This window comes from Salvia splendens, chromosome 5 (assembly GCF_004379255.2).
Source record: "Salvia splendens isolate huo1 chromosome 5, SspV2, whole genome shotgun sequence".
NCBI lineage: Eukaryota > Viridiplantae > Streptophyta > Magnoliopsida > Lamiales > Lamiaceae > Salvia > Salvia splendens.
The window spans coordinates 2055461-2077666 of record NC_056036.1 but is presented as its reverse complement, the minus strand read 5'-3'; the positions used below and the strand labels follow the sequence as shown (position 1 = coordinate 2077666).

Genomic DNA, 22206 nt, shown 5'->3' with positions numbered 1-22206 from the left:
TTCATATTTCTACATTTTGCATTTCCTATTTTATTTTTCCTTTACTTAACCCATTTTTTTAATCTTCGTGCCGAAAAGAAATGCATCTACTACTATGGAACGGAAGGAGTATTAATTTAATATGCATATAATCTTTTATGTGCAACACTTGCGATCATTCACACTCGTACCCCCTCATCACTCTCACCTCCTCTCAACTAGCTCGAAAGATCATTGCGTTTATCCTACGACTACGATTTATCGTGATCTGTCCAATAATCTGAAGTCGAAACAATCTAGTGGATTGAATAAGCTCGTAGTGATGATCTAAATACAGACATTGAATACTCATATGCAATACATGCGTCATTACGTTATTTACTTTATTATTGATTAACTTGAGTATCCACATTTCTCACTTAATATGGTACTGAGATAATCAACCCTTTCTAATGCTAAAATCATCCATCTAACTTTGTTTGTAATTTTAGCTTCCTAATGTCTAACTATAGAACTTATCCGATATTCCTCACTTCATGTGATTTTGAGAGAGTCTAACACTATTATCTAATGCCAAAAATCCATCTAAATCTACAAATATTGGAATTGTGTTAATTAACCCAAAGTCGAATTATTTGACTATATGTGATGTCCTATCTTCGATTTATTCCATACCCTTTCCTTTGTTAGTAAAAAAATTGGAGCATTTGTTTGGTTCTTGGCGCCAATTCGCTATCTGACAGAGCTGGGTAAGTAGTGAGTAGAGTATTAGCGGGCCCCACCTCTGAGACGCGATAGGAACCGTACACGTGTAACATCAGCCTCATCAGGGACACGTGTAAGAAGGGCAGGGCAGGGGAAGAAATCTGGTGCGGGCCCCCCTCGCGGACCGTGCACAAAAGTCCAACGTTGGGGAGTGCAATTCTAGAAAATGAGCCCACGCGGTTTGGACTTTGCTTCACTTCCATTTACACTTTAGATTGTCTTTGTACACTTTTGCCCTTGTCCTTTTTTATTGTGTCAAAAAGAAAAATTAACCCTTTTCATGAAAATTGACTTCAATAAATAAAACTATTTCAAAACTGATTTATTAAGCAAAAGTGAGTAATGTTGTGTGTAGTCAACATATTTTTCACTTAATTATGTGCATCACCCACCTTGGATAAATGATCTATAACTATTGCTAAGATATAGTACTTGTAAGAAGTATCTTTACCAATCTCAGTGCGAGGTACTCGTGATCAATTACTCCCTAAATTTACTATATGTGACAAGTCTTCCTACAATTCTACTAGTACTATTAATCTAGGACCCGGATCCTCTGTTGTGGTATAATGATACGAGCATATCTCCTAAAATATTCTCCATATCTTATTATTTAGTTAGTTATTAATTTATCATATCTTTTTTATATTTATTAGGATTATTTTTTTGTTCCGTATCCACTATTATAAATAGTGGACATTGTTCTTCATTTCGATCATTCAAGAAATATCAAATTATCCTATTTTCCTTTTATCGTATTTTACTTTCTTTGCAATCCTAAATCTTGGTTTGATCGACGGGCAAAGCTCCCGCAACTACTGTTTATCCCTCCGCCGATCGCCTCTGCGACACTGGAAACTTGTTAAGAGAAATCATCTCTTAACAATTGGTGCTTTCATCTCATTCTAATCCTCTCATCTTCGTTCATGGCCGAAGTCTATTTCAGAGAGGGGAGAACGGAGACCTTGACCATGCCGCGTGCCACGATAGCGGCGCACGCCCCGGAGAATTCAACAGTCGCAATGTTGGAGAATATTCTCGCTAGGTTCGCCCGAATTGAGACTCGATTGATTGAGCATGAGCGTAGGGCAGCAGCCACGCTCCCTCCGTTGCGACCATAACCTGATCCACCCGACGGGCCCCCGTTGTACACCGCCGCACAGCAGCCTTACCAGCCCTACACTTGGCAGCAACCGCCGAGCTCTAGCCTTAATACGCACTGGTACCCTCATCCGCCACCGCCTCCAAACATCGACCAACTGCCGTCTCCATACACCCACCAGCAGCCCCCTCGCCCAACTGCTGACTCTTGTTGGTATCCATCGAATCCATCAAGACCTTCTTGTTGGTACCCGCCAACACCCGCCTTTGATCAACCGCCCAACACCTACATGGAGTCATACCCGCAGCTGCAAATTCCCTATGCCGGAGACCATCGAGAGCAACCTGACTACTAGCCCTCGCGGCTGCCATATACGGACTCAGAATCACACGTGCAGCAGAGAAATTGCTCCTCAGGATATCATCTGTGGCAGCCGGAATATTGCCCATCACAGCAGCTCCCCTTCCCTGACCTTCCGCTGCACTCACCGCCGCCGCCAACAACGCCGAGACCATATTCTTGTTGGGACCCACCAGAACAGAGCACAGCGCAATATGCCGATTCCCAACGCCTCTCACATATTGTTGAGGCGGATGTGTCTGGTGGAAGGAGAATCACTTGGCCTGGTATTAGGCCATATTTGACATCATATGGGGAGAAGAGTGTTAATACGGAAATGGATCTACAAGGACAGCCCAACATCACATGCTCAGAGAATGATCTCGTAGATAATATCTGGTCTAGAGGTGATATATCAGGTCAATCTTCAATAGAGCTCCAGAATGAGTGTCGTGTGCAAACCGTTGTCATGTCTTCATTGGGAGATATTTCTCCAAGTGATGATGGTGTTATTGTTGTTGCTGGTGGCTAAGAGGGTAAAGGGATGGCAGACGATGATGACTTTATGGAAACAATAAAGGAGCAAGTAGATGAGGAGGATATTCCTAATTTCTCTAGGAAGACTCATGAAGCTGACGATCCAGTAAAATTTACTTCTGAACCCGAACACCAATGGGAACAGTTACTTAGGCTACCACCAATGAGACTCATGAGAGAGGTCAAGCTTTTCAATATTCATTGGGAGAGGAAATATGAATGTGATGCACCAGAGATCTTGGATACTGACGATGCTTTTCTTCTTGGATCATTTCTGGAGGTACCTATTAGACAAGAAATCAGCACTACGGGGAAGATGCTAGGAGGGGAAATGAGAGACCAATTTTCTCTCCGGTATGTTTACATCGAGTATGCGATAGTGGGTTATGAGCGTACAAAACAACAATCTTTTGCAGTGGATCCAGGAGGGGAGGTCTCGCCAAAGCTTGTGTTCGCGATGCTCTTCATTGTGTCGTGGTTTCCACCTTGAGGACAGGGTGGATTTCAACCGCGGGGAGTTGATACGAGCATATCTCCTAAAATATTCCCCATATCTTATTATTTAGTTAGTTATTGATTTATCATATCGTTTCATATTTATTAGGATTATTTTCTTGTTCTGTATCCACTATTATAAATAGTGGAAATTGTTCTTTATTTCGATCATTCAAGAAATATCAAATTATCTTATTTTCCTTTTGTCGTATTTTACTTTCTTTGCAATCCTAAATCTTGGTTTGATCGACGGGCAAAGCTTCCGCGACTACCGTTTATCCCTCTGCTGATCACCTCTGCGACGCTGGAAACTTGTTAAGAGAAATCATCTCTTAACATATAACCACAGCACAACCTGCTGTGTAAATAAACAGTGCCGTTTTGTGTGATATTCTTCTCTTTTTTCTTAAAATTGTTTTCTTTATTTGAACGGTCAGAGCAAATCCAATTCTGCAAAATAGGTTTCTTAAAAAACTCTTATTTTACAAATCTTTTGGTCTATGTTAATGAAAATATAATATAGTTGATTGAAACTTCTAAATTAACTATTACTACCTAGTAGTATTAGATAATACTATTACTCATAAAAAAGAAAATTATCAAACAAGTAGATAAAAAAAGCTAAGACACTACACACGCGTCTTATTTTTCATTCACTCTTCCCATTTCTTTTAGTATTTACATAGTATGCCAATTAGTATTTTTTATTTTGCAAATTTTCATTTATTTAAATACTAAAATAAAACTAAAATAATTTAATTTAAAATTTTCAAGCAGGAATATACTCTATCATCATTAAAATACTAGTACTAGAATCATTTTGCCATTTTGGTATGTTCCATAGTAGTTGAGTCATTTTTCTTTTTAGTAAAAGTCAATACCTTTCTTCTCATTTACTTACTCTCTCTTACTCTATTTTTCTCATTTTGGTACGTTCCAAAAATAGAAATGACTTAATTAACTTAGAACTTTCTGAAATAGAAAAATGACTCTATTAACATGGAACTGAAGGCGTACCAAAATATTTGTAAGAAAGGGTTTTCTAAATATAGAAATGGACAGAAATAAGTTGGGGTTAGCTCTAGTACTAGTTCAAGGAAAGAAATGAATTAAAAATTGAACGAAATGGACATCAGATAAAACGGCACCGTTTATTTACACAGCAGGCTGTGCTGTGGTATAAGGATCCGGGTTCATTAATCTACTACTATATGTGAGAGTCATTCAATTTTTAGAAAAAAAAAAAACCTAAAAAGTACAAATACATAAGAGGAATTGTGCAGGACTTTTTCCTATAAATACAATCGTCATTGTGACATTTAGTACTATAATTTTGATGGAAACATATAGTAGTAATATTTATGAAATTGGTCAAATTTATAACTTAGGAGATACGGTATTTTTATATTCAACCATATATTTTCACTCACAAATTATATCTTCTCGGAGGAGTTCGAAAAGTTAATAAGTCATCATGACATAATGATAAATTGACAACTAATGCAATATTTTATCACTGCCTTTTAAAATCCTTTGTCATAGCAAATGCCAAATAGTATCGATTTTCAAATATTCACAAATAGACATATATCTGAAATTCAAATTTCAGTATCTAAAATCAACATGGATGGAGGGATATTATACTTAGATACAAAAAAACCGTTCAAATGTTACAATCAAAATCACCTCAAGTGGGCGATATATGTCGATATTATGTCTTGTTTTATTAATTTATTTGATTCCTTCACACGAATTAATCTGTTTTCATTTTCTTAATATGACTACTAAAATTAATGGTAACGAACAAAGGAATATGTTTGTCTTCTTCAGAGAGATGAGAAGATAGTTATACAATGGCGTTTGATTAAGGAAAAACATTTTACAAAAATACGATGAAGATTTAATGTTATTAAGTTGTGCTATAAAAATGTGTTGATTTTGGAGCAATTTTTTCTCTACCGGAGATTGTGGCACAAAACAAGGGAGTCTAATATCAATAATTTATTTTCCCGTCACATCTATTAAATCAACTTGACATTCTCAGTTTTTTTTTTGCTTGATATTCTCAGTCACTCATATTTTCTAATCTTTCAATTGCCAATTTTTCACGAATTTTATTTAAGTTTTCTGATCTCATTAAACTAATTTTGGTTCAAATTGAATCCAGGACAATCTAGTTGACGTATGAAATACTCCATTTATTAGGAAAATTGAATCGAATATTAAGTGATGCTGCTTCGTACTACGGCATAATACTACCACTAATAAATTAGAATGCATTCGTAAAAAAATTAGAATTCAATATCCAACTTAATATAAGTATAAAATATGCACACTCATTATAAAACGATATATTCAACTATAAAGAATATAGTACTACAATTAATTAAGATAATAGGAAGAGATATACCTATAAACCCATGAAAGAAATGGGAAATGTGCATGAATTAATACACATAATTGTCTCTTTCGCTTCTTTTTGCGACAAGCCAAGTAGAAATATTATCAAAGCCACCTAATAATGTTGCGATTTTTTTGTCCAATTTGTTTGGGGTCATTACATTCTTTCACTGATTTTAATTTATTTGGATTGAAGATAGTTAAAACCAAACGAACTGTCTTGCAATTTCACCTTATTATAACTCATACCAAAAATTAAAATAAATTATGCATGTCACACATGATCCTCTATGTTAATCAAGATCTAGATCTATATAAATTTTTCAAAAGGTTATGATATATTTCTTTCATTGTATGTGTATGACTTTTTTCTTCTATGATGATATAACCAATTTGATGTTGTGATTAACTACTGGTGTGATTCTTTTCATTGTATGTGTATGACTTTTTTCCTTCTATGATGATTCAACCAACTTGATGTTGTGATTAATTTCTTGTGCGATTTTTTTAGTTTCGCTAAACCATGTTTCTGTTCATTTTAACTTTTTAATAGTTCCACGAACTCTTGTACTTGATGTGTTATTGTAATGTTTGTTTGATATTCGATGATGTGTTATTGTAATATTTGTTTGATCTTCGATGTGTTATAAGATATTAATAATTAAACTCAGTACCAAATACTCTATCCGTCCCAAATATTGTCTCACTTTGACCCGATACGGATTTTAAGAAATGTAATGAAAAGTGAGTTGAAAAAGTTAGTGGAATATGGGTCCTACTTTTATATATTAGTTTTATAATAAAATGTGAATATGAATGAGTTAGTGGAATATAAGAACTACTACTAAAAATGAAAAAAAATGAAATGAGACGACGGACGAAAATAAAAAAAATGGGATAAAATTTTCAGGGACGGAGAGAGTAGTTAGTCCGTACACAGAGTTTACACATAATACACAACTTATTCATTCACTTGATTTAAGTAACTAAGTGAAAATATCTAGGTGTAAAGAATAAATAAAATATAAAAGAAAAGTGTAGAAAATTCTATAAAAATATGAAAAGAATAAAGAATAGAAAATAACATTTTAGAATACAAGTCACTTGCATACTAGAGAGTCATATTGAAATAGGGAAGTAGTCATATTAAAATGAATTACTAAGTGAATTCAAATTATTCAATTTAGGTTAAATCATCAAACAATGAGATTTTTACTAAAAAAGACTGATTTTTACTGAATAAAGTGGGATAAAAACGTAATAACTAAACTTAATACTCCACTTAATTAAAAATTACATAACTAAAAACAATGTAATTTATATTAAAAATAATTAAAATTACATAACTTAAAGGAAAATATATAAATAAATAGCAAAAATTTAAATGCGGTATTAATTAATAATTAATATCCCAATCCTATTTGTACTCAACTAAGTTTAACGATTTAAGTGCCCTTCAAAATAATTCAAAATAAATGTACAGGGAGGTGGTTAATAGTAATTAACGAATTAGGTAAAATATGAACGAAATTTTGAAGCAAATGCCATTTTTTAACGAATAAATATGAGAATTAAATACTATATTTTGATTTATGTTGCACAGTAGTATGTTATTTTTGCTTGATATAACAAATCATATTGTAATTTTAATAGATTATTAGTATAATAAACCAATCACTAATTTTGGTATAACACAGCATATTGAAAAAAAATACAGTACCAAACAAAGGAGAATATACAAGTCTACAAAGGCAGAATTGAGATGAAAGGAAGAACTATCTTCATAGAGCTACACAAGTTCATAAAAGCTTACAATATGTTCATAAAAGCTTACAATATGAAAAGACAGGAAGAAAAAAATTGCAAGTTCAACCAGAACTCGAAGCTGCCACCTCAACACGTTCTGTTTCAAAGTTGGCTGACTTTTGTGAGAAATCAGGAGCTTTGGGAATGAGCCCGAGCAGCTTAAACATGGTCTGATCGGCATCATAGTCGTTGTTGGGAGTTGTCAAGAGCTTCTCTCCTGTGAAAATGGAATTTGCGCCAGCAAGAAAGCAAAGTGTCTGCTCGGCCATTGAGAAACGAACTCTCCCAGCCGAGAGCCTCACCATCGCCTTTGGCATCACAATGCGTGCTGTTGCAATCATCCTGATCATCTCCCATATTTCAACTGGCTGGATTATGCAATATACAGTTAGTCCTTAGACCCTTTCTATAGTTTTATTCTTTCCATAAATAAATTTCCTTAATCCCCTGAGAAATATTATAATTGTACGATTGGCTAAAATCTAATTATAAGATTACCTTTTGATCTTCCAGGGGTGTGCCTTGTACACCAATGAGTGCATTAATGGGAACACTCTCAGGGTGTGCCGGAAGAGTTGCCAATGTATGTAACAAGCCAACTCTATCCTCCTCGGCTTCACCAAGCCCTATTATTCCACCTGAAACAAAAAAGTTGGAAGCAAAATTTAGCTATAATAAGCTAGGCAGTATTACACGACATAGTCAAGATTTATTTTCACGAAAAAGTATGCAAATACCTGAACAGACGCTGATGCCCGCGTCACGGACATACTCAATGGTCTGGAGCCGTTCATCATAGCTTCTAGTTGTTATAATATTTGGGTAGTATTCTCTTGAGGTGTCGAGATTATGATTGTAAGCTGTAAGTCCTGCCTCCTTGAGTGCTAAAGCTTGCTGCTTCTCTATCATCCCCAGAGTGCAGCAAACCTCCAACCCCATACCCCTTATAAAGGAAAAACATTTCTGACAATTTAGATAATTAATGCAAATGGAGGATGAACGTTTGGCAATCAGAAAAATAGAAATAGGAAGAACCCAGAACGTGATAGAGCAAACAGATGTAACATTCGTACAAAAAGGACAATGTAATGCTAAACCTACAGAGAAGACATTCGATACAAAAAGGACAACGTAACATTTTGCTGCAGTATAAGCATCCAAGTAAGGAAAGAGGAAAGATCCATTAACCATGCACATGAATGAGCTTATTTTCCACAAGCATATATGCCATGTGTCTTGATTACACCAGTTAGATGGTTACACAATTACACATATAAATAAGTCGATAAAGATTAATAACAAGGTCTTTATCATACCATATCAAGTTACTAGAGAATGTTTCTACAACACTTGTAACATGTATATCAGTGATTATTAGTCCATTACCTTATTTCTTTAACATACTCAAGGATTTGGTTGAAATTAGTTTTCCTTCCTATAGTGTCTCGCCATGCTGCACCCATACAAAACCGAGTGCTACCAGCCTCTTTTGCCTGTTTCATAACAAAACAACAAGATGCTTTACAAGTTCGATGCACATGCATATGAAAGCAAGCTGCTCAAGTAGGATAAACAAAGACAGCAAATCAATAGCGCGCTCTACTATAGCTACTATGAGTCGTCTTTGACACCACCGATTGAGCTATAAATATAATTCTTACATAGACACCACGCTCAAAATTATGCGAAGAGAGAAGCAAGCTAATAAAGCACATAAATTTCATGCACAGCTTTACAAATGCCGGTTTCCAAGAGAATCACGAGATTCTAGGGAATTCCTAATTTGCTAGTCATCATATTTCACAGAGGGAACACATACCAACACCAATTCAACAGTCCCTAACTAAACCTCCATTGCTTCTCTATATAATCATGCCCCTCCATAAAATCCAAGTTCACATTATTAATTGAGTATAGAAAATATGAATTGAACCTTTTCAGCAGCCTCCAAGACTGCGTCTTTATTCATAAGCTTATGCGCTTTGACGCCGGTGCTGTATCTGGACGACTGCGGGCAATAGGAACAATCTTCGCTGCATCCACCGGTCTTGATTGATAGAAGCGTGCACTGCTGCACCTCTCTGAAATTGTGAGCATGTCTATGAACTTGAGCCTGCAGCATTACCATGAAATTAGAAGAGGAAAAAAAAGCCAATTGAAGAAATTAACCTAGTAGTGATTGGAAGAGAAATGCAGACGACATACAGCGTGGAATAGCAGATCGAGAACGGGGGAATCGTAGATGGAGCTGATTTCTTCTCTCTTCCAGTCGTTCCTGGCCCCATCTCTTATGCACCTCTCCGCCTCCACCGCCGCCGCGGAGGATGAGAAATTGGCGGCGGCCTGAAATTGGGCGAGTGGGCGTCGAATTGATCTCGTTATCCACATCATTGAGCCACTGGTGTTGGGAGAAATGGAGAATTGGGGGCGATGAGATGCAATTCCCCTCGAGAATTCCGCTGCTTGAGAGTGACGAGAGCTCACGCTTTCAGTGCCGCGAATTGGTTGGAGATTTTTTCAAATGAAAATAAACACTGTAATTTTTTATCCATTCTTAGATATTTTCTGTTACTTTAGACCATCCACACTAGGCGCCCAGCGACCGCCCAGCCGAGCGGTTCGCTGGGCGGTCTATTGCAGCCGCCCAGCGGCTGAGTGGAGAGAGAAACCGCGCAGTGCTGGGCGGTTATGTGGCGCTGGGCGGTCGGCTGGGCGGTCCGTTCGGCTCTATTGCAGCGCCCGGATCGCTCAGCGCACCGCCTAGCGCGAAAAAATAAATTTTTTTTTCGAAACACTATATATACGCGCTTTGTTCGTCATTTTCATTCGCACGACTTGTTTTAACGAGTACTCTCTCTATCTTAATTTCTGTTCAAGATCAACAACGCAAAATGAGTAATGCTGGTGGTAGTAGTGGTGGTAGCGGAGGGGATGCTGAGGAGTACGAACGTCGAATGGCCGAGGCGTTGGACGCCTATACGACCAACGCGATAAACCAATGGATGGAAAGGGCCTTGCAGCCGGCGATACCTCGACCTCCCCCAGTGGTCCACCGCCGCAGTGTGATTGATCGGGATCACGTAGCTGCACATCAGCGCCTATACGAAGACTACTTCGCACAGGAGCCTCGGTTCAACGCCAACCTTTTCAGGCGTCGTTTTAGGATGACCAGGAACCTGTTTATGCGTATTGTCAACGCTTTGGAGTCTCGATATCTGTATTTCCGCTTCAGACACGATGCGTCTGGCAGACCCGGCCACACACCTATTCAAAAGTGCACTGCGGCAATCCGGCAGTTGGCCTACGGAGGCGCGGCAGACATGTGGGACGAGTATCTCCACATCGGTGAGACGACTGCCTTGCAATGTCTGAAGAATTTCTGTCTGGGAGTGATAGAAGTATTCGGTGATCAGTATCTGCGAAAGCCTACCCCCGAAGACTGCCAAGATCTGTTGCGGATGCACGGGAGTCAGCATGGGTTCCCGGGTATGTTAGGCAGCATAGATTGTATGCATTGGGACTGGAAGAACTGTCCCGCAGCCTGGAAGGGGTTCTACACGTCCGGCTACAAGGGAAAGAATCCCACGATGATCCTGGAGGCCGTAGCTGATTACCGGCTTTGGATTTGGCACGCGTATTTTGGGATAGCTGGTTCGAACAACGACCTCAACGTCCTCAACTCGTCGCCACTTTTCAACGAGCAGTGTCAGGGCGTCGGTCCGGCCATCAGTTTTGTCGCCAACGGCAACCAACATGATATGGGCTACTACTTGGCGGATGGGATATACCCTAGGTGGCCCGTCTTTGTGAAGACGATCCGATGCCCAGGAGATGCGAAGAAGGCCTACTTTGCGGCACGGCAGGAGTCGGCGCGCAAGGACGTGGAGCGCGCATTTGGTGTGCTCCAGTCTCGATGGGCGGCAATTAAGGGTCCAACGCGTTTGTGGGATGTCCAATGCATTGCTGATATCATGTACGCATGTATTATCATGCACAACATGATTGTCGAAGATGAAGGTGGCGAACTGACCAATTGGGTCAACGACGATAATGAAGCCGGTCCAAGCCACGGCGTGGCCGCCCCCAACGTACGGAGTGGGGTACCTCACGATGAAGCCGGCCTCTTACAAGCACACGCCGACATGCGTCAAACGGCGGCTCATATTCGACTCCAAAAGGATTTAATTGAAGAGTTATGGGCACGGAGGATTGACCGCCATTAGTTTTTTTTAATTATGTAATTTTTTTTAATTAATGTACTTTTTATATTTTATTAATATTAGTGAATTTTCTCGTTTTTGTGTCGTAAATTTAATTCCGTATATTGTGTGATTTTTAATTATTTCATTTTGTATATATTTGTTAATAATGATGTGGATAGTATGTGGCTGGGCTATTGCTGGGCTATTTGCTTGTTTTGATGATGTGGCAGGAGGATTTTTAGTGCTGATGATGTGGCAGTGGCTGGGCTATGGCTGGGCTATTGCTGGGCTATTCCTATTGTGGATGGCCTTAACAACAAAAAACAATCTTGGCCTTATAATTGTTGCATAGCTAATGATTTCTTAGGTCATCCACTACGCTGTCCCTCCACCGTCTCTTTACCGTCCCTTAAACTACTATTTGAGGGTCCCACTGTACTTTATTCCTCCATCCCTTAACTAAGGGACGAAACCTGCAACCCCCCGTCCCTTAACCGTCCCTTAAATTACTATTCATTTAATTTAATTTTTATTTTTTTTCCAACTCAATTCAATTAAAACAAACACACTTTATTAAAAATACACTTTATTAAAAAACACACAACATAAAAAAGCACACAACATAATTTAAAATATAAATTTAAAGAAAATAAAAAGACTACTCCGCCGGCTAATCATCCTCCGGAGGCGGTCGGGGTTGAGGGTGAGTCGGATGGCCAAGTTGTGCTGCCATATGCACAATTCCGTTCCACCAGGCCGCGAATTGGGCGTGCGAGAAGCGGGAAGTGTCCGCCATTGTGGCGGTCATGTACGCCACCATAAGTGTGTTCGAGCCTCCCCGCGAGCCCGATCCCGAGGCCGCCTGGCTTGATTCGCCTCGGCCCTTCCTCGCTCTAGCCGCTTTCGCCGCCTTCGTCCCTTGCGGCCGACGACTGGATCCTCCAGCATCGCCGGCCGTACCCGCAAACTCCTGCGATTCAGCCTCATGTGGGCTGATGCCCTCAGCGGTGTCACCACCAGACGAGTATTTATAGACTAAAAAATTAATTTTAAAAAAAAAAAAAACAACAAGCGGTATTATTACCATTAGAAAAAAAATTTATTTTATTTTTTTAAAAAAAATTCAAAAATTTAAAAAATATATTTATTGCGTCAGCACGTGACGACGCCCACTCGCGGGCCGGTGAGTGGGCGTCACGTCGCATAGGCGCGTGGCGAGACGATCTGTCGCTTGTCTCGGCGACACGGGACACGGGACGAGGCAGCACAGGTGCTGCAACGCGGCGCGCGACGGACCCGTCTCTCCAGGACGGGTCATGGGACGCCAGCGCACCACGTAGTTGATGCTCTTAGGCGGTAGAAGCCGGATTAGGCTCGGTGTTTTAATTAGCTGAATTTATAGTAATTAATTAACTAATCAAGTTTAGTTTAGCATTCAAAGGTACACATGATTTGCATCCCTTAAGCTATTATGGGATGGTACATAAAAGGGCTGATACAACGAAAAACTACAAATGATTTCAAAGTAATTCAAAATTGCTAGCAAGCACTAATTGGTACAATGCCTGTATATTTTTCCAGCTATGAAGGTGTGTTGTTGAACAACACATAAATAAAACATCTTTGCTAACTCGAATAAATATGAGAGAATTAGTTCTTGAATCTGACACTGCGGCTGATCCCTGCGTTAATACCCGATGCTTCCCCTCCATAGCTGCCGGTTGGCTTTCTGATCTCACGAACCTGCCCCTTTCTACGCACTTCTGCCTTTTTGTGCTTCAACTGTTGAGAAAAAATAGTACATGTTACCATTCTGAGTGTTTTTACTGCGAGAACTACGTATTTTTAACTATTCAATCAGTGAGCGTTAGAGAAAGAGAGGGAGGGAGCTGTTTTGCTCAAATACCTTGTATTTCTTCCTAGGATTTTTAGTCAGTTTCTTCCGTGCGCGAGTTAAACCTCTATTCTTTTCAATCTGGAAGGATACAAATAAGAACCGAGTGAGTCAAGCAAAGAAAAAGTTCAATGTAAAGCAGAGGATATATAGTATAAAGGGAAATCTCCCAGTACTTGATTAGTGATATGGCGCTTTCCATCATCAGCAAGAGTGTCTGCTAGCAATGGAACTTCAGGAACTCTGTTGATCATTAATTTGGTTCAGTACTCAGTAGACGATAAATTCGTATCACATTAGATTCTAGCTACAAGGGAGCAGACGATAAATTCATCAAATAATCTGGGAAAACAGATTCTGGCATTATAAGACACATGAAAAGTAAAATGATAGATATACTGAGGGAGGTCGAAGGCATGTACAATCGTGCATATGAAATAACGAGAAAAAGTTCAATAACTAGGGTGATAGAGAGCAATGTAACAAAAGCTCCATATTTATTTTTCAAGCACATAGGATCATCGATATACAGAAGTTATGCAATAATCAGCAAGGAAAATGATACCTGGAGTACTTGGCAGATTTTTCAGCAAGCCTTGCAACATGTTTGCTTTCCACTTGTTTGTAGAATTCTAAATCAGAATCAGCATCACTTTCTCCATTCGCATCATCAGCTTCATCACTAGAGAGGCTACCAGTCTCATCTTCAACATCTTCACCAGATCTAATTCCAGCTCCTGCCAGAACTCGTAGCTCGTGCTTTCTTCGCCTTTCCCCAATATCATCTCGTTTTGGTATATCATCATCACCAGCAATAACCTTTCAAACACACAGTTAGTTCCAAGGGAATTCTGAACAAGGAAATTCAAATGTTCTCAGAATATGAACGGGGCACATATTATAAGTATCTCATGTATATGACTTTGACTACTAATTGATCAGAGTAAAATTTATGGATCAAGTGAATTTTATGTTATAATATTGACAATACAAACATTAATCGAAGTTCAAGGATCACCAGCCATTCTGCGTTCATTCTTTTTACAGTTATGATAAGAGGAAGTCTTTCAGCGTCATTTTACCAATGTAATTCCATCTAAGTTCTGTATGCCATCACCCGCTTTATCTGAATCATTAATCACCCCATAGAATTACAGAGTATACACTCCATGCCTTTTGTTTTTTATTGCTACAAGAATTTTCGGCACCTTTGTTTACCCTTAGACAAATTTAAACTATTCATACTGAATAGAAATTCCATTGAATCGCAGCAAAAATGCTACCATAAAAGAAGAGATATTCCTTAAATGCCTTACACACCTTGCGTTTATTTGAGCGAAGAGCTGTTTTGTGATTTGACACAGCATCTATCTCCATGGCCTCATCAACAAAATCATCAAATGTCTCAAGTTGCCTGTGAAATATAGAGAATGACATGCATTTCAATTAGCATAAGAGCATTGCACTAATCATTACATGGAAAACCAGATACTTGTTCACGGGAAAAAAGAGACCTGTTAACTGGTTGCTGATTTTTATTAGACTTAACAGCCTTTGGTGCCATGGAACTATAAACACCTTGTTGTTTCAGTTTCTCCTCAAGGGAAGCTCTTATTTTCAACATTTCCATGCTCTGCAGTCCGACTACTTGCTTATCCTGTGATAATTCAATAATATCAATGTCATCAACCTAGGCCCACTACTCTCAAATACAAAACCTGTAACTGGAAACCTCAGTTGGTACTGGTAAGAAAACAAAGCCATGGCAGCTTACTTGATGCTTGTTTTGTGATCCCTTCTCTTTTATTAAGGTATTCAAGCCAGTTTCTTTGTTGGGCTACAAGTTAAACATTCAAAAAGAACAAAGAGTGAGGCTACAGATTTCAGAAAACTCAGCATAGGGTCAGGCTAACAGACAATCCAAAAGCATCCCACCTCTACTTTTGCTTGTTCTGCCGATGCTATGATGGCACACATCTCGCTGTTAGAATTAGATTCCACTGGAACAGCTTTTTCCATCAACTTAACAGCTGCTGCACAGTTCACTTCCTTCTTTAAAGTTTCTTCCATGTCGAAAGAAAGGTTATCGTCTATGTTTTTTATCTGCCAAAAGGTTAACAAATCAACAGTCAGTAACAAGAAAGGACATGTTAGCATCTTTCAGTCAAGACAAAGTGATCCCTACTGAGATTACAGATAAGATATTGAGGAACAATAAAAGTAGATTTAAGTGCTTCTTAGCTTATACTACTATTCTACATAGGCATACAAAATTTGAATTTTAAAAATTTCCAGAAATTAAAAATTAAGTTCACCAGAAAATGATAAACATTAACCTTATCCAATAAACTCTTGATCTCTACAAGATGAGAAACAACTGGGTGATCACGAACAGGCTGCCCCTCAGACTTGAGAAGAAGATAAAAGGTTATAGCCTGGCAATAGGATTGCAATAGAAGCTGCTTGACCTCAATATAGTGCATTGTTCCCTTCTTTCCACTCTCTCGTCCTTTAATCTTCATATGTAATGGAATAGTTAACCAAATGCATAATAAAACTCCAACTCATAAATTAATGAGCTTCTCCATAAAAATCACTAGTGTCATAATGTACATATTAACATATGGCACAAAGCATTAGCGAAATGAAGTAGAGAAAATACAGCTATCTCATTAAAGAATGATCATACCTTTTCCACAAGTGGGTTCACTTTGTTCTCAAGTTGGTCAAGGGAATCTTTCAGCTCTGATAAAAGGCCAATTAATTCCGGTGCAGAGCTGTAAAACCAGTCATTAGGTTAACCCGTAAGCATAAAGAGATAGCAGTAAGTGGTCCCTTTAGCAACTGCACCATGACTATTACACTTACAACACTAACTTTCATTTTAGAAAATTTTAAATCTTTAAAAAAATTCAGGTAAAATGTGACAACATGCATAAAAATAGTTTTAATTGATCAGAATACATCAGATATAGATCCACTTTATATAGAATCGGTTGATGTTCTAATTGTGAATAATTGTATGTCAGTGATATACTCGGCCGAAGTTGAAAATTTTACAGGAACTAACTAATCTTTTAAAAACTAAAACTAAACTAACCTGTATACAACATCCATTTGCTCTTCCTTTGTCAATGCATTTAAATCTTTCTTTACTACTTCATATGTCATTCCTTCTTCATCGTTGATTCCTTTGCCGAGGGAAGGTTTTGATGGGCATTTTCCATGGTCCAAGATTTCCTGAAATGTGACAAAAAGACGAGTAATCAACAAATCTCCTTATAAACCATGACACTAAAACATAAAAATTTGTTGGCCATAAATGTTATGCATATATTTTCACCTGAAATGTGGGCTCCCTATCACTCTCATCTTGGCTAGTATCTTCAACACCATAATCTTCCATTGATAGATTATTTGCTATGGTCATTTGCCGCTTCAAAACTGCATCCTCCTCTTCAGCTGCATCTTCATCGTCACTTGATTGTGGCTTAAGAAGATAAATACAAAATGTTATATACAAAATGTTAAACATGTCAAGTGTTAAGCATGAAGCATTGTTGGGTAAACAAACCACCTCATTGCCAACATCAGCACCATACAGGTCACTTTTTTTACCCCAAAAATCCTTTCCCGCTTCTTCTTCATCAGCATCATCAAGAGTTTCATCCTCAGCATCACCAAATTTAGCCCGCAAGTACTTTTGCGTTCTTGCAACTATAGAAACCCCATAATCAACTTAGATTACAACACATTTACCATAAAAAAGTATTAACCACAAAATAATTGAGCCACATAATGGAGAGAGGTGATCAACTAAAACCAACTAGGAAAATCTACTCCTTTAAATAAAAATGATACTCTTGCAAGCTGCAAGCATATATACAACGGTCATGTAACATCACAATAATGGAGTTTTGTAATTGCAATCAGTCTAATAACTACAACAATTTATCGAGATATTTTTCATGAAAGTTTGCTGTTTTATACCCATTACATATAATTATATTATCAAAACTTAGTTAGCAAGATTTATCACAAGCTTTCCCTGACATTGATCAGAACTGTTGAACTATTTATGTGTAAACTAAACAAGCTTTACCATCCAAAGAAATACTCATACTCCGCCAGTAACAACAAAAGGCTATATGCAGAAAATATATTTAAACAAACAGAGAGGCTATCTTACTTTTCGCAGCCAAACCCTTTGGTGGCTTATCATCTGCGTCTTCGTCTTCCACATCCTCCTCCTGATAAAAAAAATAAGACCAAAGTTTATTAAAAGAGTTAGATAGGTGTATTAAGGAACAACCCAATATATATCTAAACTGTTCTCTAATCTACATCATAACAACACAACATCCAGATAAAAATATATATCAACATGATAATGAGACAAAATCATTAAATACAAGAAGCTAATCCATTCACAGATGAATAACTACCTAAGAATCAAACTGAACAAATAAACACAAATTCCTGGATGAAAACATGAGTTACTCAAGAGCCAAAGGGGACACGAGGGGATCAACCTCAAAATCAAGCACAGGCTGCTCGGCATCCTCGTCGGACTCTTCCACATCCTCGTTTATGTTCAGTGGTACAACATCCCTTTTCTTGTGAACTGAAATAATAGTGAGTGAACCAAAAAGGGCATGATTAAAAACCATAATTTGACATGAAACATCGTATATTGAGCTAAAAAATCCATACAAACATCAATGTCGTCGTCCATCATGTCTTCGTTATCAGAATCAAATCTAATTGATTTCTTCTTCGGGCGGCCATCATCTTCCTTCTTCTTGAACTTCCCTGATTTTCTCCCCATGATTATTCCTCTCAACAACTACGAAACCCTAATTAATCCTGCTCGGCAGATGGTGAGGAAAAAGGGAAACAATTGCAACTATTTGGACGGTGGCGATGCGCTGAGACAGAGGTGGCGGGAAAATGCCGGCGGAGGAGTAGAGAGATAAACCCTCGCAGGGTTTTGCTTTTAGGTTTTAGTAATGATAAAAGAGTAATGCTAAATGATTCAAATTTTTAATTTGAAAACTGAGTCATTTAATGCACTTAGAAAGTATCCAAATTTTCAAGACTATGCTACCCCTTACCTTAATTTATCCAACAATATTTTCCTTAGCCTTCAATAAAATTACTTACATATGCTTTATACTTAATATTTCTATCCTTATTTTTTCAGATTTTTAATTTTAAAAAGAACTAATAATATTAAGTACATGCAGTATAACATAATATTATAACTTAAATATTTAAATTCCTTTTAATGTACATGTCTAAAGTGTAGTGTCACGTTTTGCACTAATAATTAAATAATAGCAATACTAATAATATATGATAAATTAATATAAATCTAATGATATAAAGTAAAATACAAAGTTAATATTTGAAATTAATGATGATTTAAAAGATAATGTTATGACAGTATAATAAAGTCTAGGACAATAGCAAAAACATTAATAAATAATAATAATTATTACTATTATTATATCACATTTAATTGTTTAAAATTATATTAAATTACAACTTTCATATGATTAGTACCCTATCATATTTTGATGTTATCAATTACTTTTAAAAATATAAATTAATAATTTTATAGAATATACAATAATTATTAATATGTGTACTAAGTATATAATATAAATATATATAATGATAACGGCTCTTGTTCGGTCCATTTTTATTATAAATGTAAAAAGTGGACATCTTAGGTGAGCCAAACTAAAAAAAATGTGTACATCTTAAATGAGAAGAAGAAGGTAGTACTAATTAATGCATGTAGTATATGTACTAATCAGTATATAATGTTATAGTGTTATATTATCGCTCATTTAACGGTTATATCTCATTTATATATTTTCAATTGATCAGTGGTTTTTAATTAATTTCTATAATCTTGGAATCAGATGGTAATTATAATATTTCTAAGGATAGAAGTACAATTTTTCAAGATTCTGATTCCCAATTTTTTTAAGATGTTCTTTTTTCTAGTTTGATAATTTTCCAATCACAGGAAAAGAAAGTTGATAGAAATCTTATTCCTATGATTCAATCATTTAGGATTTTTTTTTGTCAACTTTACTTTTCCGTCAAACAAACATGACATTGGTATATTATATTATTCTTAGAGGTGATTCAATTAAGGAGGTGGAAATGGAATAAAAAAATGGTAAGATGTTTCTAATTAAAAGTAAGATCACTAATATATTATGGAAAACAAATATTTCCATACTTTTTATTAACTTTTTAGTTTATATATTCACATTTTAAATATTTTTGATATTAAAATTTATTTTTTAAACTATTTGTCGAACTATTCTCCTTTGTTTATAAAATTTTTGGTTCAAAGTTAATATTATAATCAATTAATATCTAATATCAATTTACATATTTATAATTTTTAAATCCTATTGATCGATAGAATACCCAATCGTTTATTTTTCCCAACTGATTAATGAGTCCCCAACCAATCAATTTGAATCAATCAATTTTATTTTTAATTGATTTTTCAACTTAAGTTAAATTGATAAATCTAAGCTTAGATCAACCATATGTCTAGTTGTTTGATTGAATCTTCAATTTTTCCCACTATTTGCCTAATCTAGCAAGTTTTGGTAATAACTTATAGTAATAAGTAGATTATCAATTTACAAAAATTCATAATATTACAATATGTAAAACTATGATATTTCATATTATTAATTATAATAGCATCATATATGGTATATTATTTGCAACAGTAATACAAATACATATTATTAATATTAATTAATATATTACACCATATTATAATATATCGATTAGTAGTTCATAATAATAATTCTATACCCCATAATATATTATGGTACTTGATATTAATGTGTATAATAAAATATATACTTTATAAATTTACAATTTAAATATCTTAACTAATGACATTATGCAATAAGCGTACATACTTCATTAGTTCAAGATTAATTATGCATGACTTTAAAGATCCGATAATAATTATTTTTGGGAAAGAGAGTTGTAATTAATAGAGAGAGATTGATTTCAAATAATATAAATTTGAAATGCAATGTAAATTCGCTCCCCAAAATTAAAGAAAAAGGGTGATTATGTAAAAGTACTAAAGCACTATCTAAAACTATTATTTTATTATATTATAATTCCAATTTATTACAAAAATGTCACCGTATGGCCAGCCATATTGTGGCCAAATAGCATTATTGATGATAAAAAGCTTTCACCTTTTAAACATTTTCTTAATTTTATTTTAATTGACTGAGCGTTTTTTCTTCTTCAGTCATTGTACGCTTCATGTCGAAACGACAGCGTTTCATCGTGGTTATTGATTGAAGATGAAGTTGAAATCTTTTTAGTGCAAAATCCAAGGGGGAATTGTGATGGAGGATCTGCAATCTGCTGATTATGCTCACTCTGATCAAATGGAATATCTGGTGGAGAAGCTCTCGGGCTCAAGCCCGCTTACGAAAAATTGATGAGTTTCTTCCACGCCGTTGATTGGAATGTACTTTTACACGTCTCATACGCGTTAATCCGAGCTTCTTGTATGTCATTTTTAGTTGTTTTTTATTGAATTGTGTTTTATTTGAGATATTTCGTTATTTGGGATTAATTATGCTAACCTTTCGAAATTAGGGTTAATTTCGCTGACCTTTTGGAATATAAGATCGAAATTAGGGTTAATTTCGCTGACCTTTCAGAATATGAGATCGATGCGTGCGTATTTTTCAGAATAAGGGATTTCTGAATTTTTTTTTTCTTTTTTCTATTTTTTTCCTATTATTTATTTTCCATTAATGATCAATGGACTAAACTACCCATCTCATATTTTTACCTAAACACTAATAAATCAGCCGATCATTTATGAGATTTATCAATCTTTTGAATAGCTTCTCTTTTAATCTTTTCCATATACAATGATATAATAATATTAAAATATTGATAAATCAATTGTCTTTGTGCGAACTATTATAGTGTCTATTAAATAACAATTTTGTTCATAAACAATTTATCATCACTACTCCTATTGCTACGCGAAAAAAGTAGACAATATTTAATCGTATACCATCCTGAATCATTTATATTTGCTAATGAATATTTGTTTAAAATCCAAAAAAAACATATTTATATAAAAAAGCAACCATCAAAACTACTCTTCCACAGCTACTTCCACAGCTACTTCCACAGGTAAGAGTGAAGAGTGGAGGCAAGGTAGATGAGATAGGTGGAGGCAGGTCTGGTTGTTTGGAGTAAAGAGATGTGAGTTTGGGCGTCTCTCAACAGAAGCGTGATTTGTTTGATTTATTATAATATAGATGAAAATATGAAAGGTGATTCTGTTGATTTATTAGAACTAGTATCACACCCGTGCTGCACGGTCTATTTATTTTATTAAAAAATAGTATTTATTTGAAATAAAAAACAATATTATTATATAGGTCTAAAATTGTAAATATATTATAAATGTATACAACAATACATTTGATAAAAGTAGTAAATTTTATTAGTCTATAAACATTACTTATTCTTAAGAAATCTATTTTACAAAAAAAATTATTTAATTTACTGATTCTAAATTCTGGCCGTGTCATTTTATTTTATTTTTGTCCGAAATAATATTTATTTTGATATGAAAAATGTCTATTTTTTATTATTGT

General features: G+C 36.0%; 2 protein-coding genes across 2 annotated transcripts; both read right to left on the bottom strand.

Annotated features, from left to right (window-relative positions):
* Window positions 1-7374: 7374 nt before the first annotated feature.
* Window positions 7375-9949, bottom strand: LOC121801944 (biotin synthase, mitochondrial-like). Its single transcript, XM_042201429.1, has 6 exons — window positions 9629-9949; window positions 9357-9536; window positions 8810-8916; window positions 8161-8366; window positions 7922-8061; window positions 7375-7791 (listed from the first exon to the last, which is right to left on the bottom strand). The coding sequence occupies exons 1-6, from the start codon at window positions 9812-9814 to the stop codon at window positions 7486-7488; spliced, it is 1125 nt and encodes a 374-aa protein (XP_042057363.1). The 5' UTR covers window positions 9815-9949; the 3' UTR covers window positions 7375-7485.
* Window positions 9950-13011: 3062 nt separating this feature from the next.
* LOC121805118 (something about silencing protein 10-like) lies at window positions 13012-18534 on the bottom strand. The gene is made up of 16 exons (XM_042204908.1): window positions 18233-18534; window positions 18052-18143; window positions 17709-17769; window positions 17097-17236; window positions 16863-17009; window positions 16620-16759; window positions 16209-16296; window positions 15856-16035; window positions 15455-15622; window positions 15294-15356; window positions 15034-15176; window positions 14840-14933; window positions 14085-14338; window positions 13696-13762; window positions 13532-13600; window positions 13012-13407 (listed from the first exon to the last, which is right to left on the bottom strand). The coding sequence occupies exons 1-16, from the start codon at window positions 18345-18347 to the stop codon at window positions 13276-13278; spliced, it is 1953 nt and encodes a 650-aa protein (XP_042060842.1). The 5' UTR covers window positions 18348-18534; the 3' UTR covers window positions 13012-13275.
* Window positions 18535-22206: the final 3672 nt, after the last annotated feature.

Coding starts and splice junctions, on each gene's coding strand:
- LOC121801944 (XM_042201429.1), bottom strand. CDS start 9,814: ATGATGTGGATAACGAGATCAATTCGACGCCCACTCGCCCAATTTCAG. Junction 8,367..8,809: donor GAGTATGTTAAAGAAATAAG/GTAATGGACTAA, acceptor TTCCTTTATAAG/GGGTATGGGGTTGGAGGTTT. Junction 7,792..7,921: donor CACCCCTGGAAGATCAAAAG/GTAATCTTATAA, acceptor TGCATAATCCAG/CCAGTTGAAATATGGGAGAT.
- LOC121805118 (XM_042204908.1), bottom strand. CDS start 18,347: ATGGGGAGAAAATCAGGGAAGTTCAAGAAGAAGGAAGATGATGGCCGC. Junction 14,339..14,839: donor TTCGCTCAAATAAACGCAAG/GTGTGTAAGGCA, acceptor TGTGTTTGAAAG/GTTATTGCTGGTGATGATGA. Junction 13,763..14,084: donor AAATCTGCCAAGTACTCCAG/GTATCATTTTCC, acceptor AATGATCAACAG/AGTTCCTGAAGTTCCATTGC.